General features: G+C 41.3%; 3 protein-coding genes and 1 long non-coding RNA gene across 6 annotated transcripts; 2 read left to right on the top strand and 2 right to left on the bottom strand.

Moving 5' to 3' along the window:
- Positions 1–239: 239 nt before the first annotated feature.
- Positions 240–6,480, bottom strand: LOC108436674 (amine sulfotransferase-like). Of its 3 annotated transcripts, XM_017713298.2 has the most exons (6): positions 6,152–6,480; positions 4,679–4,887; positions 3,650–3,776; positions 3,394–3,488; positions 2,058–2,229; positions 240–1,000 (listed from the first exon to the last, which is right to left on the bottom strand). In XM_017713298.2, the coding sequence occupies exons 1-6, from the start codon at positions 6,291–6,293 to the stop codon at positions 885–887; spliced, it is 861 nt and encodes a 286-aa protein (XP_017568787.1). In that variant the 5' UTR covers positions 6,294–6,480; the 3' UTR covers positions 240–884. The 3 variants fall into 3 exon arrangements, with proteins under 3 accessions (XP_017568787.1, XP_017568786.2, XP_037400871.1); XM_017713297.2 differs by lacking the exon at positions 240–1,000 and having other exon boundaries at positions 1,161–2,229; XM_037544974.1 differs by lacking the exon at positions 240–1,000 and having other exon boundaries at positions 1,161–2,229; positions 3,394–3,525; positions 6,152–6,289.
- Positions 2,543–4,080, top strand: LOC108436677. The gene is made up of 4 exons (XR_001858542.2): positions 2,543–2,639; positions 3,418–3,516; positions 3,611–3,704; positions 3,943–4,080. It is a non-coding gene; the product is annotated as an uncharacterized LOC108436677 (long non-coding RNA).
- Positions 6,157–9,560, top strand: LOC108436676 (GTPase IMAP family member 4-like). Its single transcript, XM_017713299.2, has 4 exons — positions 6,157–6,236; positions 6,747–6,831; positions 7,844–8,650; positions 9,350–9,560. Exons 2-4 carry the CDS (start codon positions 6,798–6,800, stop codon positions 9,421–9,423), a joined length of 915 nt encoding a protein of 304 aa, XP_017568788.2. The 5' UTR covers positions 6,157–6,236; positions 6,747–6,797; the 3' UTR covers positions 9,424–9,560.
- A 672-nt stretch (positions 9,561–10,232) lies between these two features.
- On the bottom strand, positions 10,233–19,578 carry apol (apolipoprotein L). Its single transcript, XM_017713303.2, has 5 exons — positions 19,228–19,578; positions 15,914–16,501; positions 14,132–14,167; positions 13,684–13,782; positions 10,233–12,539 (listed from the first exon to the last, which is right to left on the bottom strand). The coding sequence occupies exons 1-5, from the start codon at positions 19,242–19,244 to the stop codon at positions 11,600–11,602; spliced, it is 1,680 nt and encodes a 559-aa protein (XP_017568792.1). The 5' UTR covers positions 19,245–19,578; the 3' UTR covers positions 10,233–11,599.
- Positions 19,579–24,276: the final 4,698 nt, after the last annotated feature.

Genomic DNA, 24,276 nt, shown 5'->3' with positions numbered 1-24,276 from the left:
CCCGCCTCCCCTGTCGCGCGTCCGCCTAACGTGACACCTGGTTGGTCGACAGGTTTGATTGACGTGTCGTTGGAAAGGGGAGAATCTCAGCTTTACGAGCACGTGTGTTTGAAAGTGATTTTGCCTTCTGTTTTTTTCAAGCACTCTTTGCACAAAAAAGAGGATTACTACCGAATGCATTATCGAAAATACACGGGTGTGGCGTCATTTTGAAGCCAACAAGGAGAGCCAAGGCACGTAAACAGGTTTTAATTTTTAAACACGTCATCACAGTACAGTATATTCATCATATGGCTTGGTTTTGATGTAAATTAAAGATTCTCAAAATTAAAATGCCATGTATTATACAGGCTAGATCATAAATAAGGCCTAAACACATTGGAATAAGTGCCCTAAAATAACTTCAGTAGGGTGCAAGAGAGGAAACAGATACTATATAAGGAGCGAATGAACTTGTGAACCTTTCAAGGCCAAAAAGCCGAGATGGAAAAGTACCAGCATGTGCTTGGCACAATGTTTTTTTTAAAAAAGAATTCGGACAAGACTTGGAGATAATGGTGGTTTTGTGAAACCAGGAGATGACAAAAAAGAGGTGGGGCGATGTCACCCCACCTTCACCGAGGGTATAAAACGTGTACAAATTCTGTATATTTGGGTGTGTCGTCCAACGGCCTTTGGAAAACATTCTCCATGCTCAAGAAATAAAGGACCTGCACTTCTGAATTCTGAAGAGTCTTCTCGTACTTCCCGTATTTTATAGTTTGTTCAATTCTTTTTAATTCTTTAAACAAATTGAATTCGTCTTATTTTACAAACCATAGATAGAACTTAGGCTTGATGGTTAAACAAGTGTCGAGATACGACAGTTTCCATAAGAAAGGGCCTTAATTTATGTCCCATATAAACTTGAATGGAAGATTGTTAATTTTTTCCTGGTAGATACGGTCAAACATCTCGTTCTGGGCCACAGTGAAGGCGTTTTTCCAGTCTCCTACTGTACCTGCAACACACAAGACACATCAGACACACTCAACTGCTCTACAATCTCTTAGAACACTTTATTTAAAAAACAAAATCAAAATGATTCACTTGGTAAAGTTACAGGGATGTATGAGCCTTTAAGTGGTTAAGAACTTTATAAAGATTATAAAGAGTTATAAAGAGTTTCGTTAAACTTTAAAAAGGTTCTTCATTCATGCAAAAATGGTCCTTAAATAAACAGTATGTGAGATTTTTGTTTTTAAAATAACGGCATGGCATTGTTTTGAACATTGTTTTGAAGGCCTGTATTGAAAATAAGGAGGTTCACAGTTTGCCTAATGCTAAAGCCCGGGCTTATATACTAACAGCTAATCACATGATCCAAACAGATGAACCACATCAGAATTCCAGCAATGGAGAACGCTGATAAGAACATGTGGACCTGAAGTCAGCTGATCACCCCTTGCATTCTGGGTGATGTAGTCTGTTGTGAGAAGTAGGAAGCATCAGTCATGTGAACTCCCAGGTGATTCTGGGAGATTGAGTCCATTTCCTCCTTCTCTCAAGACATACATGACAAAGGGGCTCAAACAATCTTTAAAGAACCCTCCATTAAACCACCCATTGTTATTTTACTGAATACAATCTGCTATGAGAACATATGACAGAATATAACATGTTTCTAGCATGAGTTTGTCAATGTTACTTAGCATGGCTTAAGTAAAGTGTTACCAAAGGTTCTTGAAGGAACCAAAAGTGGTTGTTCCATGGCCTTGTTCCAGAGATCCCTTTTTGTTTGCATTAGGGTGTAAAAAGTGCGACGCCGCTGTGGTATTTAATTAAAAGAGGAAATACGGAGCCAAAACTATAGACATGAATGGTTTGTTGGAGTCTGGCATTGGAAGCTGATCACACTGGAGTGTGAGTAAAGTGGAACATCATGAGGATGAAGATATTTAGCAGTTCTCTGATTGAACTAAGAACAAATGCTACTGTACAGAGACAAACTAATAAACGTGCTGCTGTCCATATACAGGACTCTGTATGTCCATATAGGTTAATCTCTGAATTCTGACCTTTGCGCATGAATTTGCCCTGTAGAGTCTCAGTAGGAAGGAACTCATAGTTGGCTTTGGGGTCCTCCTTCATATTTTTAAAGGTGGCTTTCTCCACAACACGAGAGATCGCAGCTTCGTCCAGATCTCGTCCCAAAAAGCGGGAAATCTTCTCCACTGCCGACCTCAGATCCTGCCATAATGCAGAAAGCACAGGATGGGAGGTACTGAGTTTTATTAAAGATGATAAATAATTCTTTATGAAGTCATGAAAACTATTTTTCTTATAGTTTTAGAATGCTGAAAATTTTATGTTTAATAAGGATTTCATGTCTGAAAAAGTGGCTTGATCAAGCTGTTGGTATTGAATCCTAGGTCATCGCTAATGTGTTGCTTGGCCATTGCTATGTTATCCCAGCTGGCTGCTAATGTGTTGCTATGTTATCCAAGCTGGCTGCTAATGTGTTGCTATGTTATCCCGGGTGGTTGCTAATGTGTTACTTGGCCATTGCTATGTCATCGAGATCTCGTCCCAAAAAGCGGGAAATCTTCTCCACTGCCGACCTCAGATCCTGCCATAATGCAGAAAGCACAGGATGGGAGGTACTGAGGTTTTATAGATTAGCCTACATTTAGTTTAAAAAAGCTGAATAATTGTGGTTAATTATTATTTTTTTTGTTTTGAACTAGAAGAGGAAGTTCATGAACAAACTTTAAATTGGCTTAACAAAGCCATGGAATGTTGCTATGCTGTCCCAGGTGGTCAGTCAGGTGTTGCTAGGCTATTGCTATGGCCTCCCAGGGGGTTGCTAATGTGTTTCTTAGCTTTTGCTGTGTTATTCCAGGTGGTTGCTAAGGTCTTCCTAGGGCATTACTATAGTGTCCCAAGTGTTTGCTATACATGTATGTGTATAGAGGTGTGCTTGGACGTAATTGAGTTTGTAAGTATCGAAGTGTCATTTTGAAAGAATTGGTGTAACATAATTATCTCATTCCATTATGTTCAAGATTAAATTAAGTGCTAGAATGGTGTCAAAGCATTATTTTTGAGAATTTATTGCATTATTACCTTCTTCTTTCGGCTGCTCCCTTTAGGGGTCGCCACAGAGGATCATCTGCCTCCATCTTGCCCTATCCACTGCCTCCTCTACTTTCACACCAACCATCTCCATGTCCACCTTCACTACATCCATAAACCTTCTCTGAGCTCTACCTCTTCTCCTTCTACCCAGCAGCTCCATCTCAACCTGGCCTCTCTGGCTTTATAAAAACATTAATTGGTAATAATGCAATAATGATTTCTTTTTTTTTGTGGTTTATTACATGGAGTTGAACCTCTTTCATGCATTTATCTTACCATGATCATGTCCTCGTATGTCAGGAAGAGGATGTTGTACTCATCTTTGTGTGTGTGCCACTCCCGGATGTGATCAAACCACGACGATCCAGCAACTGCAAAGTCCAGCAGCACACAGAGACGGTCAGTTTTCTATTAAATGAATGCCAGTAAAAGAACGCTCCACGTTAATATACTGTATGCACTTTTGAGCTATTCTCACAATGTCTTTATGCAGAATCTCTCAATGTAGACCCTCACAGGGATTCCGCCTTACCGTGTCCAGCGAGGAACTGCTGCAGAAACTCTTCAAAGCTCTTGGGGGTCTCCAGGTTTGTCCATGCATGGCAGAAGTGAAAATAAGACACCGCAACATCTTTAGGGTTCCTGGCCACATAGACGATCTAGCATTTTAAACCAGTCAAGAACAGACATTAAGGCACTGTCTAAAGTCTTTTTGAGGTTTAGTGATGCAGCATGACATACAGAACTGTGCGAATGTCAGAGAGCACCGTTTATTTACACACTCAGTCAGAATTACTAAGTACAATTTATTTTCTATTCATGCAGAAATATTTCCAATAAGACAGGTCTTCCAAGTGGCTGTTAGACCTGCTAGACACCAAAACTGCCCCCATCAGATAAACAGCGCTTAAAGCTTTGATCTTTGAGAGAGAGGAGAACATCAAGCTGCTTCAGATCTGCAAACATCCATCCTTCCACTGTGAGAAGACCACTCAGCGCTGTGGGTCTGAAAGAATGTGTAGGTGATCAAGAAGAACCTCACTGAGAAAAGGAGATGGACACATCAAAGAAGCTGAACGATGGACTGACCGCCTCAGAGTCCAGACCTCAACACCACTGAATGGGTTTGATTACTTCAGAAGATGATCAACCAGCTTCTAAGACTGAACTTGGGAGGCGTGTCTGCAGATTTCTTTGAGGAACTGAAAGTGAGTCTATTGAAAAAGGAAGCTGGAATAAAGTGTGGACACATTAAATACCATAAATATATAAAATATAAATATTTTAAAAATATTGAAAAATGTGTTTTTTTTTTTTTTGTTTTTTTTTTTCCTCATGCTGAAAAATGAATACCTTTCAAAGCCCATTCTTGGTTTAATGATTTAACTCTGTTAAATAACAATCTGCATTTATCTTTTAATTTTAATTTAATTATTTTTCTATTTCAGATTAAAGCCTATGGGAGGTTAAAGAACATCATTACAAATAAATAAATTAAAAAATCAGTACATTTTAAAGAAGTGGAAAATTATCCCAAAAGCAGCCCAGTCTCCTACTCTACCTTTGCTTTCTTGTCCTTAAGTCCAGGGGGCATGAGTGCAGGTGGGAGGTGCGAAGCGAAGAAGCGCGGAGAGGCTCGGGAGGAATAGTCGGAGTGTCCCTGCGGATACTCCAGCCATGGCATTTTCTCCAGATTGTTGGAAAATTCAGTCTCATTCGTGCAGTCCGACTCACAGATCAACATTATGATGTTCTGCGTCCATATCGTTCCTGTGAAAACATGCTTGGTTTCCATCAAATTACAGATGCATCACAGCAAATTTGAATATTTAATTTGATTTTACAAATTTGAAGGGTTAAGTCAAACCTTCAACCCTCCTGATGTGTTAAGTTTAAAAAATGCAGGAAAATATGTTTAATTGTTGAAGCATGAAGTCTTTTCTGCTGGACTTTCTGCTTGAACATGTTTATATTCCACACAGAGGTCAGGTCAGTTTGACCCAGCAGTAATAATAGTGATATTCATTGACTGATCTAATTAACTAGACAAATTTTTCCATTAACTTTTTCTATCCATCTACTCCAAAGGTGCCAATAATTATTAAATTGATAAAAGTACAATGTAAAAAAAATCCCACGTCCTTCACTCAATACTAGTAACATCTCAATGGGTACGTTCAAGCCTCGTTACTCAAATCCGATTTGTTGCTCAAATCCGATCTCTCGGACACGACGGTCCACACTCGTTTAGGTAAGTGATTGAGATCAGTCATTAATGTGAGCAAACCAGCATCTGAAATGACCCTCATGAGCTCGTCCTACTCAGTAACGTCACGTGAACGAATCGCTTCATCATCAAACAAACTAACGAGCAGAACGAGCTTCGCTGAGAAGATCATTAACTCTGATCAGCTCTCAGCTTCATTATTAGAGCCAGACGGAGGAGGAAAAGGTGAGATGAGCTGCTTTTCCACCGTTTACAGGCTTTACCTTCTGTTCGTCGCTGTTGCCATGGTAACGCTGAATGACAGCACAGGCGCAGTGGAGTAAAAAGCTCTTGAATTCTGATCTGGGCGCCACATTAAGTTTGCATGTCCACGAGTTGGATACGTATCCGATCTAGGACCACATACGAAAGGTCGGATTTGAAGATCAGATTTGTGTCCACACAGCCCTGAAAACACCAGATCGGAGTCACAGAGCTAAAAATCGGATTTGAGCCACTTCAACCTGCTAATGTGAACGTAGCCCATATTGTAAATGCCATTAGAACGAGTTGAAAAGTTTGTTGCTACTGGCCACCTGTTACTGTACATGTATATTTTTCTACTTCATCTAATAGAATCCCACCAGTCAGTGCACCCTGCATGTTTTACCCTCAATCAGCCTTGTTTTCCAGGTAGTTACTGAATAATACAGATGTAAAGCCTGCGAATTTCAGGCATTACTAACAAATGCTGTAAATGACCATGACATCATGGTTACTACCCCTCATTCATTGTCAGCAAGCTAGGTTGAACTAACACTCTCTCACCTGACTTTGGGTAGGTCACCAGAACAATGTCACGGTCCCGTATCTCGAAGTTCTGAAGGCAGTCGATGTTCTCTTCCTGCAGCATGTGAGTTGCAAAAATGCAGCCTTTATATCTGCAGAGGTAGTCGTTGAGCTTTTCCATTCTAACAGCTGGAGGTGCTATACAGGCTTAATCCTGTTGCTGCTGGTCTGCAAAGTACAAACAGTGAGGCAGTAAGATTGCAATTCTAGTGGACTTTGGAACCGTCCACTGTGACTCCACTGTAACATTCGGTGCTAATGTACTACAGTGCCATACAGTAGTCTGTGTTTTCAGGGTGTTTGCCCATATGGATATGGTTATATCCCAGTTCACTCTATTGCAGTGCTCCTCTGTGGACTTTGAGTCAGCCTGATAGTAAAAGGTGCTGTAAAAACAGGCTAATCAGTGAATACACATCGCTAAACTCTCTCTCACATTCAGAAATAAAATATTAGATCATGTGGGTTGGCCAGCAACCATAACCTATGAACTTTGCTTAAGGAAATACGGTATTAAGAGTTAACCGTACCCTTATGCAGCTTCACACGTCTGTTTTCTTGTTGATGAATGTAGGCTAGCTATGAGTGGATCAATGAAAAGCTAGTGGAGAAAATACTGAAGACCATGGAAGAAGCAAGAGGAACAGACCGGGGTCGGGGTCAGTTTGAACCTATTTCTATGGTACCTTACCGGTCATATATTAAAGGTCCCGTAAGCTTAGTTTGTGTTTAACTGATGTTTTACGGCGATTTCCCTGTACATACCACCATTCTTTTCCCCACAGGCTAATTAGTTAGTACTGGTTTCCCAGACATGGATTAACTGTAGTCCTAGACTACAAAGTATCTTCTAGATTAAGATTGTTTGTTTGTTTGTCTGTCTGTCTGTCTGTCTGTCTGTCTGTCTGTCTGTCTGTCTGTCTGTCTGTCTGTCTGTTCAAAGAGAATTAGTGTACAGTGAGCAGGCTTGATCCCAGCTCTTTGTAGCTCAGTTACAGACTGCAGTCCATCTGTTTCTCTGCATACTTTGTTCTTCAATGGTCTGGACCCCCACAGAGCAGGTGTTATTGGGGTAGTGGATGATTCTCAGCACTGCAGTAAAACTGACTTTGTGGTGGAGTGTTGGTGTGTGTTGCGCAAACTGCAGCAGCAGATGAGCTGTCATCTCAAGGTAGGAGTGTCTAGAGTGGACAGTGTTTAAAAACTCCAGCAGCACTGCTGTGTCTGATCCACTCGTACCAGCACAACACACACTAACACACCACCACCATGTCAGTGTTACGGCAGTGCTGAGAATGATCCACCACCTGCTCTGGGGGGGTCCTGATCACTGAAGAACAGGGTGAAAGGGGGTTGTGGTTATTCATTATGTCTTAAACACATTAAAGATCTTTAATAAGCAGTTATAACACGTGCAAAAAAGATAAACAAAGCTCAAACGTTCCAGCATTAAATTTGTCAGCTTTATCATATTCACATTCATGTCTGTCTGATGGGATAGAAACAAATGAACAAATGTATGGACTCTTCCTTTCTCTCTCTCTCTCTCTCTCTCTCTCTCTCTCTCTCTCTCTCTCTCTCTCTCTCTCTCTCTCTCTCTCTCTCTCTCTCTCTCTCTCTCTCTCTCTCTCTCTCTCTCTCTCTCTCTCTCTCTCTCTCTCTCCCCTACAGGCCATTCACAGTCTCTCTCGCCCAGCCCAAGCCTAAATTTGGTTCTAATTGGTGAGAGAGAGGCGGGTAAGAGCGCAGTTGGAAACGCCATCCTGGGCACCAAGGCATTTGATGAGGTGGGAGTGAAGACCAGAGTCAGTGTCCGCTGTGAAGGGGTGGTCAGGGGACAGCGGGTGTTGGTAGTGGACACTCCAGGATGGGAGTGGTTCAACCTGGGCGGCAGCCGGGCATCACCTGAACACGTGAGAAAGGAGATGGTGGCTAGTATGAAGCTGTGCCATCCAGGTGCTCATGCGCTGCTCCTGGTGGTCCCTCTATCCTTCTCCTTTTCAGGCCGCGAGCGCCACGTCGCGGAGGAACATGTGGGTCTGTTTGGTCCACAAGCTTGGAGCCACACACTGGTGCTTTTCACTGTGAAGGACACCAAGCAGCTGCATCCAACCACCATCCAGGAGGAAGTGGAGGACAACGCAGAGCTGGAGAAGCTGGTGGAGAAATGCGGCAGGCGCTACCACGCCCTCTACAGTCAAACCGGCGGTGGGGAAGACCTAGTGGCTAGACTTCTGGCTAAAATCCAAGCGTTGGTTTCTGCTAACGGAGAATCGGTGATCCTCAGTGAGGAGGTGATGAAACTGGCCAGGGAGAGAGAAGAGGAGGAGGAGAGGCAAGAGGAGGTAGAGAGGAAGGTGAAGGAAGAGAGAGTGCGAAGATGGAGGGAGGCACTCAGGAAAAAGGAGATGGAGGAGAGGGAGGATGAAGAAGAGGAGGAGAGAGAGGGACGGAGGAGAAGAGCTGAGACAACAAAGAGTTAGTATAACCTTAAACCTTTATCAACACATGTAAAATGACCTACAGCTGCTCATACGGAGAAATACTTCACTTTGGATGTTCCGTTATATAAAACGCGCATATATATGACACAGAGCAAAACCTCGTATCTCCAAAATCACAACTTTATAGGAGAAATAAAAAATCTACTTTACTTTTAATGGAAGTCAATGGAACCAGAATTTTTTCCAAGAAATTTTAGGTCCTTTTTTTTGTCTATTCTTCACAGAATTAACACACAATGTAAAGAGCGACAGGCATTCAAATGATGTCTTCTGACAAAAGCAATAAGATTTAAATGTTGATGTTCACATTTGCAAAAATAAGTTTTGACAAATGTGAACATCTTAAATATAGCCAATATATCAGATCTAGGAAATATTGCAAATATTAGTCTTTTTTGCGAGTCTTACAGTGAGAAAAATCCCATACATTGACCACATTTAGTTTCACTTGTCAAGTTTTTTTTTGCTTTTTGTAGAAAAGGAACATCTGGTTAGCATCATTAGATCTGAGCACCTTTTCAGAATCTCACATTAGTCCTTCTGATCCTCTGGATTACATTTCAAACTGAGGATCTGAAGAGATTCTAAACGCTTCACTTTTTTATTCATTTCGTAATCCTGTGTAAACGTGTGTGTGTGTGTGTGTGTGTGTGTGTGTGTGTGTTCTAAACAGGCTTCGAAGCTCAGGGCTCCTCAGAGATCTTGAGCACCAGATCAGACTCTTATGTTTGTTGTAAGACACAGTAATGCAGAAGAGAAAAATGAAGGGAGGAGGAGACGACGGAGGAGTCCTGGAGAATTTTCTTCTATAGGAAACACGAGTCTTAACAAAACCTCTCTCTTTCTTTCTTTCTTTCTTTCTTTCTTTCTTTCTTTCTTTCTTTCTTTCTTTCTTTCTTTCTTTCTTTCTTTCTTTCTTTCTTTCTTTCTTTTTCTCTTTCTTTCTTTCTTTCTTTCTTTTTCTCTTTCTCTGTCTGTCTGTCTGTCTGTCTGTCTCATTTTATATATATATATATATAATACATTACAGAATCTGCATATCTGCTGTCAGGACAAAACCTCGTACCTCCATGTTTATCATTTTTCAGTTTTTGTTATTATTTGAAAATACCTGTTGTCCTTTACATCGTGTGTAAATTTCATGATGTATGGACCAAAAGAAACGGCCCAAAATGACTTGGAAAGACATCTGGTTCCATTGACTTACATTAGAAGTAAGGTATGGTTTTATTTCTCCTGTAAATTTGCCGTTTTGGAGATACGAGGTTTTGTTCCAGTAACTGTGAAATGTACTTTTTTGTGTTAATGCCATGTCAAATGCAACATGATGTTATGAACACTTTATTATGCATCATGTAGCCATGTTAATGCCTGATGAAGCCATTGTGAAGTTTTATTTAAAACTATTTTACTAATGAATTTTTTCCATTCCGACTTGTTCACAAACTTCAGATAAACCAAATATTCTTATTTTTTCTTTTTTTTAATTCATGGGGGGGGGGGGGGGGGTACATGCAAGGCATTCTAAGGCAAATGTTGTTGTTTTTAAAATGTTGTTTTATCACATTTATCACAGTTTTACCATCGTCAACATTTCATGTAACACTCAGACTCGTGTAGGTTCTCTGGTGGTTTTGATAGTAAATAAAGTGGCTATATTTGTGTTGTAGTCAGGGCGACCCCTGGTTCCCGTCACCACCACTGTAAAGACATGAGTTTCACATCATACCTGTCTGACTCAACATTTGAATGATTGATGTATGAACGGCATAATTGACATGACAATTCATCGATAAGGAAGATGCAGACGTCAATCTTTTTAGTTCATTTATTACAGAATTTGTGTGAATTACTTAATAGAAATATTATTCATATTCATTTATTCAATACTGTTCTAGCTGGAATGATTTTCTTACATTTTCACAAAATTACGTCAATGTTCATCAAAGCTATCAGTTCTTCATATCTCTTCAGTTCTAACGTTGGCCTACGACCACAGCTCGTCATTCTCACGCTTCAGTATGTAGAAGAAACACATTCACACTCAAACTTGCTCAGAGATACATTAGTGCACTTAAACAAAAAATATTGTACAATAAAATTAATAAATGATAGTGGGTGTTCATGACAACTACATAGACACGACATAGACCTACATAAACATTAATAAGCACTTAATCTAGTAGATGTCATTTGCCAGCACTGATTTCAAGTCAAACATGACTTTTTTTTTTCTGACTTTAGGATGTGACACCTCCTGGGGTGAACTGATAGACATAAGCTACGTTGGCCAAAAATATGTGGACACCCGAGTTCAGGTGTTAAAGAGGCACATATTGCTAACAAGTGTACAAAATCAAGTACATAGCCATGCAGAGAACTGAAGAACTTGACTTTAAATGCGGCAGTAGCCACGTTTACATGCAGGCTGATTATCCGTTAGTAATCGAAGATTGTGGTAATAGTTTTGGGGAAAGCCTTTTCCTGGTCCAGCACGACGGTGCCCTGTGTCCATGAAGGTCCATGAAGGCATGTTCTGAAGTGTTTGGTGTGGAGGAACTCGAGTGGCCTGACCTCAACCCGAGTAAACAACTTTGGGATGAACTGAAAGACCTGTCCCTCAGAAAAGTGTCACGACACAACTCGTTCTCAGCCAATGTTCGCAAAGTTAATGCTAATGTCTCTGAATATTATTGATGTCCATGAGTTGTCCAAGAAGAATCATTTCATGATCATGCATAGAACAACTGCTAGGATATAAAGTGGAGTGATATTACATAGAGGCTCCAAAATCACTTGTAATATGTGTAGAGCATCATACAAATTGATCTGTTAGCTAAACTGATTCCTAAACTGAATGAGATTATTCATTAAAGCAAACCATCACAATTTCAGTGAAAGCAGTTCTGGTTGAGTTGCTTCTTTAAGGATGAAATGGTTGCTCCAGAATTCGGTGGCTCTTTCTGAACTTCCATATTCCTCTACACAGACAGTCACTGATCTTTCTCCATGCTTCCAACTCTGAGCGCCAGAGATGTGACCTGCATCGGATGAGCTCAGAGACTTGGTTCTTGCTTCCTTTGGCTAGGCTAATGCTATCTTTGCAGATGAACAGAACATCTAGACCAATGAATAAGGCATTTAGAGTGATAAACCCAGCTCTAGCTGATTTCGACAGGGCCAGAGGAGTGCCCTTAGCCAGCTGCCCGATGTCAGGCAGGTCTGCAGCAAGGTTGGGGATGCTGCGAGCTGCTTTAGCTTCCTGAAGGCCCATACTGACTGCAGCCCTCGCTACTTCCTCAGTCTTCAGAGCCTTCATAGCTGAAGCTCCATCCACGAGGGCGTCAATACCTTTGCCAACCATTCCAGCCCGGGCTATTATTTTCCCAGCTCCAAGTGCTGCATCAATTACTTGAGGGTCTACTACAGTACCTTCACTGTTGGCCACTTGTTCCATGCAATCTAGAATCTTCTGCACATCCTCCATGAACCTCTGAAAGATGTTGTTGGCATTTTCCCCATGATGTTTGTTGACTGCCATTTCAGTGATGCCTGTGACCAAGCTGTTGACTCCACTGGTGACCCCTAAACCAACCCCGGTGAGTGTGAGGGCCAGGGATACTCCGGCAGTTACAGGGGCAAGAGCCAGGCCTACAATGGACAAGACACCTCCAGCAATGCCCACTGAACTGCCAGCCACAGTGGAGATGTTGGAACCCATCTTCATCCTATCCAGCTGGACCGCAGCCTCTTCTAGACCTGATAGGAACTGAAACATTCGGGACTCGCGCTGATTGAATAAACCAATAAAGTGCAGTGCGTCCCCGTTAAACAGAAACGTCAGCCTGAATGATTCATCCATCCTGAAAGAAGAGAGAGAGAAGAGGTCCTGAACTATTGCCAAATACAGTGAAATTTAGAAGAACCATCATCCACATCAGTTAGACTTTGTTCACTCAGCAGAATCTGATCTTTTTCTTCACAGGTGACATGGATGTGTCTGTGAGGCAGTGTGAACAGCAACAAACACAAATTTGACATCTTCAGTTCTGATTTGAGACCCTTTCATATGTGGTAATGAAATCCGATACGCATCTGATATGTGGCAATGTGGCTCAGTCTGAATAACCAGATAGGAATTAATACGCCGTTTACATCAATCCAACTCGACATTCATCATAATTTTGTGCAGCTGAGACTCAAACATTTGGGGTAATGTTTCTGTACAAAAAAATCAGACGTTTATCCACAACCCTCCGTGAACCCCTTCGAGGAAATTCTGAAAGGAAATTTTGTAGGAGAACGAGACCGCAGCGTCGAAGAACCGTTTGAAAGTAAAGTTTAAAGAATCCAAGGACACAAACCAAACAGGTGGCCACTCCCTTTTTACGGCTCAAATGCATCGATGAGCCCAGCTGCCAGTCCTTGAAGCTTGATAATGGCTCCTGTGATGCTGGTGAAGATGAAGCTGAACCTCCAGGAGCGACTGACGTTCATTGGCATTTATGATTGTTTACCTCTGGATGAACCTCCTGACACATTGCTCTTTAACTCATGCGAGCTGATCTGTTCAGACTGATGTCACATACAGATCACATTTAAAAGACATTGTGAACAGCCAAAAACAATAAAAAAATCCGATTTGGCAAGAAAATCAGATGGGGGTCACTTTCACCTGCTATGTAGACGTAGCTGAATAATATTTCCATAAGAAAAGTGTAAGACCATATTGATTTTTATAAAGCTCTATTCTATATTTCATAACTCCTTTCAGCACTCAATCAGTGCAGAAGGAGAACTTATGAATAGGACGGTCATGTTACCTTTACTGTTGTCATGACAAAAGCCATAATGCTTTGTTAATGGTCCTCATGACACGGTATTCTGGTATTTGTTATTGGAGGTTGGAGGTATTTGTCATGACAATTACCAGTAATGACTGTGTGGTATTATAAAACATAATGTGTCATGACAGCACGTGACATGAGCCAAGTGAAATGCGGTTACCGGATTTTGATTAACTGGTTCAGGTGATCGTCCAGCTTCTGCAGTGAGTCCTCACTCATGTTCAAACTAAACTTCAGTGAAGAGCTGCCATTTTTCCATCTGTAATGGAATATTTGATTTAATGTAATACATGGGAATGTACAGATACAACGATCAGTCACTTCATTAAAACCATCTGCTGTGCCTGATCCACTCATACCAGCACAACACACACTAACACACTACCACTCCATCAGTGTTACTTCAGTGCTGAGAATGATCCACCACCCAAACAGTTCTTTGTGGTGGTACTGTGGGGGTCCTGTCCACTGAAGAACAGGTTAAAAAGAGGCTAACAAAGTATGTCTGTAAACAAGCTACAATCAAAGGTCACTTGTTAAAGTTTTACCTAGAACCTTCAAAGTACTTTCAAAGAAAGAGAAAGGTAATTTGGCTGAACAGTACTCACTCATAAATACCTCCAGAACATGACACGCTCATGGATCTGCAGAGAAAAAAGACACAGGTTGGCAAAAATGACCAGAGTAAATTCATTAATTCGTTCAACAAACCAGCGTTCCTGTCGGGTGTCTTCAGATAAAAGTTGAAGATGTTGTTTTATTAGCTTTTACTCATTCAATGACCGCTCAACTAGCCAAAGAAAAGACTCCAAGAAGAAGATGCAAAACCTAAAATGTGACCTCCTTGGATGTGATTCCTGCTGTCACGGTGTTACAGAGACTACTGTTGAAAGAGTCAGATGAGGATCAAAACTATGAAACATGCTTTACTTATAGCTGTACAGAAGTGCTTTACTTTTACTTTACTTTTGTGGAATTAAACCCGCTTTCCTCGGCACCTGCGGCACTTCCTGCGGCACTACTCGATCCGAGATAACTAATGCAGCTTAGCTAGCCAATGCATGTAACTTAAAATCAGCTAGATTTGAATGGTTTAACTGTTAGGGTGCACTGTTACACTAACAACGACATAATTCTACAGAGGTCACTCATTGGTATCGTCAAGAACTAAAAAAATAAACGCGTACTCAGTCTGTCTGAAAAAAAATGTACTGATGCATTGCTATATTTCAGTGAGTGAAATCATAAATCTAGTCAACATATCTAATGTCATTTTGTCACTGAAGTAAAAAAAAATTATACAATTATTTCACCATTTTGCTCAATATTAACATCATTTTACATGTTTGACGCATTATTCCTTGGAACGTTGTCTGGTAATAGAAAAGATAAAATCCCAAAATGTACTTAAAACAAGTAAAAAGGTTTAGAAAAAAGTAAAATAACCTGAAAATACTCACATCTCCCATTACTAGCTTACATTGCTAAGGATTTCAAGCCTACGTTTATGTTAGTGATTATTTTTATGAAATGGTAATATAAAAATGAAGTGTAAAATCAGATTTCTCCACTGGGATGAACAACATGCTACTTTTATTTAGTACTATCAACTATCAGTAAGTCTACCAGCTAAATAAGCTACTTTAGCAAATGTTCCCAGGCTAAAGCTAAAGCCTCGGTCTTGAAGCTCTGAGTAAAGGGATGGATTACTGTCACGATTGGCCCCTCCCAGTCCTGTCCATGTGTTCGAGTTGTGTTTTGGTCTAGTCCACATGCTTTTTGTTTTGATCCCAGTCCGGCCCCTTGTTTGGTTACTCCGCCCCTGATTGTTCCCACCTGTGTTTCCACCTGTGTCTTGTGATCCCTAGTTAGCTGTCATGTATTTAAGCCCTGTGTTTGCTCTGGTCTGTGTTGGTCTTTTGTTCTGTTTGATTGAGCTGCTTGTAGTTCTGTGTTCATTTTGTCATGTCTGTCCCTCCGGCTCTTTGTGTCGGCTATATGAACCTGGACTGTTTTGACCCTGACCCTGGATTTGCCCATAATAAAAGTCGCTTATCTCAGCACGTGCGTCCGCATCATCGCTCCCCACCGTTACAATTACCTTGTCATGTTCGAGTTCTGGGTTACATAATTGGGCTTTTTTGGTTAAAAATATTAACTGAATGGGATTTTGGCTAAATTTGAATTTATAAAAACATAATTCTTACACTTTTGGTCAGATTCTGCAGGATAAGCATATGTTAAAGGCACCAAATGCCAATCATGATTTCTAGGTTTGGAGGTCTGATGTCCAGCAAACACTGATTTTTCATGCTCAATCGCTCAATGTTCTCCAGGCCTGGAATTGATGACCGCTGATCTATGATATAGTAAATATATTGAACACTAACTTTTTCTCCATTCTCATGCAGAGCTGTTGTGCAATGCGGATGTATTTGTCCAGCTGGAAGGCCAGGACGTCCACATTGTGGAGGCTGGGTAAGAAGAAAGCTCCTGCATCTCTCTTGAAGTGGATGAGAAGCGGTGACACGATTCTGGCCGTTGAGATCACCGATCGTACAGCTGCGGCACTCACCCCCCTCGGCAGGAAACTCTCGCCCATGAACACGAACAACGAGGTGACCGCTAGTCTTTCCACTGCATCCAGGAAGTGCTGAAGTTTCTCCAGCCCCTCCAGAGTGTTCTTCAGAACTTCCCCCAGCTCCTTCTCCAATTCTTTCCTTTTAGAGTCTGCAGTCACCTGGCTCAGACCACTCCACAGGTACTCCCCAAAAGCCTTGGCCTTGTTCTCTGCCTTCTTCACATGGTCAAATTGTAGAGAGATCTGATCTGCCCGGTCTTTGATGTCTCTTATCATATCCAGCTCCGTCTCCCTCTGAAGGGTCCATTTTGGTTCTTGGTCACAGAACCTCCTCACTGTTGTGATGTCTTCAAGCGTTTCCAAGATGTACCCTTGCAGGCGTTCCTGGAGTTGCTCTCTGTGACAAAGAAAGGCAAGTCAAAGGTTATTTGTTATCACCTTTTACAACAGGTGTGGTCACAAAGCATCTTTACATAAAAATCTGTGTCAGAGCCGCCACGAGAGCCGCCAATGGCGACAGTGGTAAGGGGAAAAACTCCTGAAGAGCAAGAGGAAGAAACCTTGAGAGGGCTCTGTGGACACACATCTGATCTTTTCAAATCTGACCTGAGCCACTTTTGTATGTGGTCCTAGATCAGATACATATACGATTCCTGGCCATGTGACCTTAATGTGGTGCTCAGATTGGAATCCATGTGCTTTTTTCCCCCACTGTGCATGTGCCATCATTCAGCGTTACCACGGCAACAGCGATAAACAGACGTACAGAAGTCTGAAAACGGTGGAAAAGCAGCTCATCTCACCTTTTTCTCCTCCGTCTGCCTCTAATAATGAAGCTGAGAGCTGATCAGAGTTAATGATCTTCTCAGCGAAGCTCGTTCTGCTCGTTAGTTTGTGCTGATGATGCAGTGATTCAGTCACGTGATGTCACTGAGTAGGAGGAGCTCATGAGGGTCACTTCATCACATTAATGACAGATTTGAATCACTTACCTAAACAAGTGTGAACCGTCATGTCAGAGAGATCGGATTTGCACAAAAAATCTGATTTGAGCAACGAGGCTTGTAATGTGAACGTAGCCTATGTGGCTCAGGTTGGATTTGAGAAGATCAGATCTGAGTCACATTAGGGCAAAAAATCTGATTTCTGACACTTCAAGCTGGTAATGTGAACGTAGCCAAGTGTTGTATTTACGTCACTTTATTTACATCAGAAAAACAGTCCTGCTGAAATCATGTGATGCTGCCCTCTAAAGGCCCAGATAGGCAGTGCATGCAAATCAGTCTCCACTCTGCTTCCTTCGTTCTGCTGAAACTCAGCACCACACCTGATCGAAATCTTTTAATAGATCTCGCACACACAAAAGCTCCACCTAATCCTGTTCTCCATAAACAGGCTGTATCCATGGTGATAACAGAAAATAAGAGTAGACCTTGTGATCTGTATTTTAGACACAGAGCTTCTTTCAAATGACAGTTTCCAAGTGGGAATTTCCTCACGATGAAGACACTCACTGGCCCATACTTATCAAACACATGGGAGAAAACATTGGTACAACATAGTATTTAGATATTTTGTATGAAAAAATATCAATACATGGACGATCAAGCACTGATGTCCACAGTAGTGTGTGAAAGCTGCTTCGTTTACTTTACCGTTTCACTGTCCTTCAAGGAGACGAATTGAAGGCGTTTACTTTATTAGACTAAACATTTCAGCTGAAGGCAGTTAAAAATATGAGATGTGCATTTCGCAATATGCCTCGTTGCAACACTTAGTATTTCACAACTGTGTAAAACAGCAAGGGAACCATATCTTGGCTCAAGTTTTCTGATAATATCATTTTGAAAAGGCGTTCCAGTGTTTACTACCCCCTGGACTCGGAGTCAGGTTTTATTAGTTCATGTGAGTCTATTGCACATTTAAATGAAGCCGTAAACTGACCCTGATCTCAGCCTCTACTCTGAAAGGCTTGATGAATGTGAAAGTTCTTTGGATGGAAGGAAACAAACAGAGAACGCACTTTCATCATGAGAACACAGTCATGCACACTTTTAATCCTGGTTGGACAAAATTAAATCGGGTTTGGAATTACACACGTCTTATTAAAGCCAATACTCTTAAAAAGATGGTTCTTTTTTATTCTTTAGCAAAGGCAAAGTTTCTCTTTGGAACCATAAGTTCTATATCTATCTCATGCTTACATTTTTTTTTTTTTGCCATGGTGAAATGGCTCATCAGATTGATGGAGAATGTTGACTTTTCTATATAGAACACATTTTAAGGTTCTTTAGTAAAGGCAGTTGTTCTATTTGGAACCCTGAGTTCTATACAGAACCATTTCATGCTTTTTCATAGCGAAATGGCTCTTCAGATTGACAGAGAATGTGTTGTATACTGTTTACATAGAACTCATAGTTCTTCAGAGGTTCTTTGTAAATGGCAATGGTTGTATTTAGACCCATGAGTTCTATGTAGAGGTTCTTTAGTAAAGATAATAGTTCTATTTGGAGCCATGAGTTCAATTTTTTTTTGCTTTGTAAAATGACTTAAGACTGATGGATAATGTGTTGTACACTGTTCTATATACAGAGGTTTTTAGGTTCTTCTAAAGGCTCTTTACAAAAGGCAATGTTTGTATTTAGAACCATGAAATCTATAAATAACCATTTCATACTTAAATGTTTTTGGATGAAGAAATGGTGCTTCAGATTGATAGAGAATGTGTCCTATACAGTTCTATTTAGAACTTATGGTTCTTCTAAAGGCTCTTTTAGAAAAGTTAATGGTTCAATTTGAGTTCTATATAGAACCATTCCATACTTAAATATTTTGGATGGTCAAATGCTGCCTCAGAGTGATGGGGAATGTGCTGTATAGGATTCTATATAGAACCTTTGACCACCAAAAAGTGTCCAGCTATTTTCACAAGCTTGACTACCCTTTTTGGTGCTATACAGAACCACATGTAACACGTTCTCCATCAACTGAAAGAACCATTTCTTCACGCAAAGAATCGTTTAAGCATGAAATGACTCCAATAGAACTCGTAGTTCTAACTGGAGACATTCCCTTCACTAAAGAACCCTTTTTAAGTGTGTACCTGTAGGTAAAACTACTGACCTGGTTGTGGGATCCATTGGATGGATGGTAAGTTCTCAGTTCGGTTCTTCACCAGATGTAGACAAGCCTACTTCTCTCTGGAGCTGAAAAGAGGTTCCTCAGACAAAACACAGGCACTCAACAAACTGGCCACATCATTTTCAGTGATCATCAGTTCAGTTCACTTCAGTAACGCCTTTCAAAGTCTATGGAACTTTTCATAGAAGGTCATTAAAGCAGTGTAACATCTGCTACAGACGCCTGATTTACTAGCAGTAAAACAGAAAACTACACGTTTAAAGTAAAGACTGCACACTTAGTGGCTGATCAGAATGAATATCTCTGCGCGAAACAGCTGAACTTTAAAACTTCATTTACAGGTTTCGCTTTCCTTTCTGTTACGTCGCCTCTCCACCGCTTTAAGGTCTGATTGTTGTTTTTCCGCCTGCATTCCGTCAAGCTCCGCCCCCGCTGCGCTGCGATTGGCTAGTGCTTCCTCCTCGCCAACGGGCCAACAACTGGCGCAGCCAATCACAGCGCAGGACACCAAATCTTTCTGAAACAGAAAAACCATGGAAACAGCTCTCCGTCAGAGAGAAAAGGTAAACAGCACCTCAACACGGCGGATTTCTCACTTCATTTGGGAAAAAAACGAACTTTAGGCTTTTCATAGAACAGTCTAACGTACTTTTGGTCCTATGAGACTTCGCTTTCGGCTCAAAATGACTGAGCAGTTTGACGCTGCAGCGTCTCCCTTCAGCAGCTAACGCCTCACATTGTTTCAGCACGGACTTCCCACCCGTATTCAGGCAAGCCCCGCCCCCTACACGCCTGAAGAATGTGAACTAGGAGTTCTATCTAGAACCATTTCCTCCTTAAATGCCACGACGTCAGCCTTGTAACAATAGCAGAACCCTTGTTTTGGTGCTATGTAGATCCGTTTCAAGCTGGTTCTATATAAAGCCTTATACAACACATTCTCCATCAGTCTGAAGAACCATTTCACCAAGCAAGGAACCATTTTTAGGCATTAACTCATGGTTCTAAATAGAACCATTCCATTTACTTGAAGAACATTTTTAATGGTGTACTGTCAGATTGGCCAGTCTGCCCATCTCAAGGAAACAATATACAGGGGAATTAGTCTTCCAAGTGTATATTACCTCTTAAGAATGAACGATTTCACAATAAAATAATAAATAAAACAACAATGATAAAAATATAGCACTAAAACAAACGAAGGGTAAAAAAGCTTTTGGTCCAAAAGTCTGGGACTACTAGAGAAAGTTCTTTTTATTGTGCTTTTTTTTTCAATTAATAATTTTTTTTTTCATTATGATTTATATTATAAGCATTTAGATTTTTTGAACTTTTTACCTGAATTTCAGAATTCCTTTGCATTGCTTTCCCTTTTTTGCGTTAATGATAGTGCGGACTTGAGCAGACTGAACACAAACTTCAGTGAACAGTATTTTACAACAGCTTTAAATGAGGCGTAGTCAGTCAGATTTCAGAGTCCGAAGTATTGACAGTGGTGGTGATAGGAACCAGATATCTGAAGAGTTTATAACCCCAAAATCACAGAATTTACAGAACGTCTCCCTTTAGCACCTAACGCCTCACACTAAGGCCCGATCCCATTCCACCCCTTGACCCAAACACTTAGCCCTGCCCCTCCGTTTCGCGCGTTCACGTCCAGGGGTAGGGTGTCCCGATCGTTGTTGAGAGGGAGGGGTAGGGTGAAGTGTCGGGGCTATTTGGCCCTGCAAACAGAGATTTTGCAGAGGCACTACAAAAGGAGGGTTATGAGAAAATCCCCAGAACGGCCAGCGAATCATCGGTATGATGGCTGTACAAGCGACCAAAGAGACACACAAATGTAAATATTTCTCTGTTAAAAAGCCGCTGTACTGTAAGAACCATCGTTATAGCGGTTTACGGTCATTTCCTTCATAACACGCATAAAAATCGGCAATAATACACTTATGTCTCGGACACTGCCTGGCGAATTTTCCCGTCCCACCTTAAATGGTGCAGCAGTTCTGTTTTGGTACCCGAGGTTGCTGCACCATTTAAGGTGGAATGGGAAAATTCGATTATGACGCTGGTGATTTAAAAAGTTCAGCTTCATATCACCGACGAATTCTTGGTGGTGATGACAAATAATTGCCCTAACTGTATTTAAGCAATGAGGAGCTGAGCTTTACCCTCTGCTGTCTCTGCAGGCAGGCAGGGTCGCCTACTGATCAGCGCTAGTAGCTGTTAAAATGATGTAGTTTTTTTTGTTTGTGCTCTTTTTTTATTCAGTGACTCGTTTGATTGATTGATGTGTAAAACCGAAGCTGTGAATGAATCGACCGTCCATGCTTTTCAGTCTCCTTCGCATAAACGGCAAATGTCAGTGTGATGCACCATTACTGCTGTAGTCTGGGGACAAAGCAGGAAAACACGTCCTGATCATTTTTCCAGGCTATTTTAAATATGATTCACCTGTCCTATGATGTGCCACACAAGTGAGATCACCACAGCTGGAGGCGACGTATTGGAAATGGCCGGAAAACTCGTCTCGTCTGATTACGTAAAAGTCGCTGATGACAGCAGAAGACGTATCCGGTTCTTGAAGGGTCGTCCCATTTCATAGGGGGAAGATTTCAACCACTGTCCCTCTAACTCCGTTTCAAAGGGGAGGCTTACACTCAAAAACAAGGGGTAGGGGTAAAAATAAGAAAAGGGGGTTGGGCCGAAGTTTCAGCACTGACTTCCCACCTGTATTCAGGCAAGCCCCGCCCCTACACGCCTTAAAAATGATTCTTTAGTGAACTATGAGTTCTATCTAGAACCATTTCCTGCTTGAATGTCATGAAGTCAACCTTGTAACAATAGCAGAACCCTTTGCAAAGTAATAAATAGTAATCAATACGTGATCACACCCTTCGGGTTGACTTGAGTTCCTATTGCCGGATGATGTGATGGTGCTTGGTGACTTTAAATTTATCTGGAAGAGTAAAGAATTCAGTAAAGTGGCTAGCTTTAGCTTAGCTTCAGCTGCAAGTGTTAGCAAACACAGAGGAGAACACCCTCAAGTGCCGTTAGGTAGCAAGCATTGGAAAATCTGGAACCACTGGTACAGGATGACCAATGTCACATTTTAACAGGACAGGTCACTACGGCCTAAAGTTATTCATCAGGAGTCCCTTAAAATCGAACAGCTTCTCCGTCAAAGCATCAAACTCCAGCTGTGAACTTCCAGACGTTCAGCTCAGCACATAAACGACTCAACACAAGCCCGTTCATGACACAGGCTGCTCTGGGCGGCCAGCACCACGGGACTGACCAGTCTACCAGCCGAACAATAGAAGGATTTGTCCCCCCAGCTGCTGTGGTCCTGCCCACATACACAAAAACATACTGAAAGTTGTTGTTTCCTCCATGGCAGCAATGCTAGATCCTAACTTTCCACTGTGGATTAATCAGCCTCGTTTACCCGAGTATAAAACAGCAAATTCCAGTGCTTCTGGAAGAACGGTCAAAAATTCCCATAAACACACTCCTAACCCTTGTGGAAAGGCTTCCCAGAAGAGTTGAAGCTGTTATAGCTGCAAAGGGTGGGACAACATCATATTGAACCCTATGGATTAAGAATGAGATCCTTCAGTGCTATCTGTAAATAGAGGCATTTATCAGACTCACTCCAGTGGTTGGATTTATATGTATATATGTATCAGATATTAACAATAATTTAATTGTATTTGCTCTGAATGAAACATAAGACAAAAGTTGCGGTCAGATGCCAAAATCTAATAAATTGAGCGCTACTTGCCGCTCTTGATCAGTTAAAATTTACAAATGTAAACTTTCCTCTAAGGGGACAAAACAGTAAACAACAGTAAACCCTTTCTCCACATCACATAAAGCCCATTCATCTTCTAGCTGGCAGTTCGTTATAGAGTATTTAAATAGGACATACACATTAATACATACATCAAATTAGTCATACATCACGCATAACTTGTATTAAGCAGACACAATAATGAGAGACACATCTACACAATTTAATAAATAAATGTACAGTTAAATACAATCATACACTAGTAATCAAACTATTTACAAACACACACACACACACACACACACACACACACACACACACACACACACTGTCTAAGGTGCTTAAACTTCTGGGTCGCTGGGGAAGCTGAAGCCTATTTCAGTGGTCATTGGGTGAAAGGGAGGAAACCCGCCAGTCCATCACAGGGCAAGTATTATTACTTAATTATTTAAATAATTAATTTACAAATTAAATTACATTCATATTCATATACAGACACATGGACCCACCACTTCATTAAACCCACCTCCTTCTATTTATACTCGTCCACTTTATCAGCTCCACTTACTGTATAGCTGCACTTTGTAGTTCTACAGTTACAGACTGTAGTCCATCTGTTTCTCTGATACTCTGTTACCCTGTTCTTCAGTGGGCAGGATCCCCATGGACCCTCACAGGGCGGTGGGTCATTCTCAGCACTGCAGTAACACTGATGTGGTGGTGGCACCACCTGTTGCACAATGTAACAGAAACTGGAAGCTCTACCCATCTGTGCAGCTGCAGGCTGTATGCAGTCATCAGGCAGAGTTATTGAGGAAACATCTGATGCTCTCTTGAATGAGATCCCTCTTATTTAGGCAGTATATGTGAGGTATGTGAGAACTGGGACAGCCTTCTTACCGGGAGCATGCATATGACTAAAATGCTGTCTATGTAGAGGCTCAGTCGGTCTTGAGACACCCCCTATATTTAATGCAGTAGCGCAACAGTTTCTCACGCAATGCTCTCACACATTCAGCCGTGGTTTCCGCTCTTGCCAATTTTCTCATGACATTTGGTGCAAAGTGATAAGCTATGATGACCCGTCTTTGCTTGCAAAGACTTTAGCCTCTGGTGGATGCTTCTTTTATACCTCATCATGATACATGAAACTCTCGCCTGCTCAGCTTTTTTTAAGTTAGTTGCAGGCATGAACTTGTTTATATTTACAAAAGTGAAACTCATCAGCCCAAACATTCAAC

This window comes from Pygocentrus nattereri, chromosome 14, assembly GCF_015220715.1.
Source record: "Pygocentrus nattereri isolate fPygNat1 chromosome 14, fPygNat1.pri, whole genome shotgun sequence".
NCBI classification, from domain to species: domain Eukaryota; kingdom Metazoa; phylum Chordata; class Actinopteri; order Characiformes; family Serrasalmidae; genus Pygocentrus; species Pygocentrus nattereri.
Note: the sequence above shows the minus strand (reverse complement) of the source record. Positions and strands in the feature narration are given on the sequence as shown.

Bases quoted from the DNA above. Each gene is read 5' to 3' on its own strand.
- apol (XM_017713303.2), bottom strand. The intron at 13,783-14,131 runs GTGAGTACTGTT...ATTCCATTACAG, and splicing joins TGTTCTGGAGGTATTTATGA to ATGGAAAAATGGCAGCTCTT. The intron at 12,540-13,683 runs GTAACCGCATTT...CTCTTCTTTCAG, and splicing joins AACCAGTTAATCAAAATCCG to GATGGATGAATCATTCAGGC.
- LOC108436676 (XM_017713299.2), top strand. From the start codon at position 6,798: ATGGAAGAAGCAAGAGGAACAGACCGGGGTCGGG. The intron at 6,832-7,843 runs GTCAGTTTGAAC...TCTCCCCTACAG, and splicing joins AGGAACAGACCGGGGTCGGG to GCCATTCACAGTCTCTCTCG. The intron at 8,651-9,349 runs GTTAGTATAACC...TGTTCTAAACAG, and splicing joins AAGAGCTGAGACAACAAAGA to GCTTCGAAGCTCAGGGCTCC.
- LOC108436674 (XM_017713297.2), bottom strand. From the start codon at position 6,293: ATGGAAAAGCTCAACGACTACCTCTGCAGATATAAAGGCTGCATTTTT. The intron at 4,888-6,151 runs GTGAGAGAGTGT...ATGTTTTCACAG, and splicing joins GGTGACCTACCCAAAGTCAG to GAACGATATGGACGCAGAAC. The intron at 2,230-3,393 runs GTAAGATAAATG...GCATTATGGCAG, and splicing joins CATACGAGGACATGATCATG to GATCTGAGGTCGGCAGTGGA.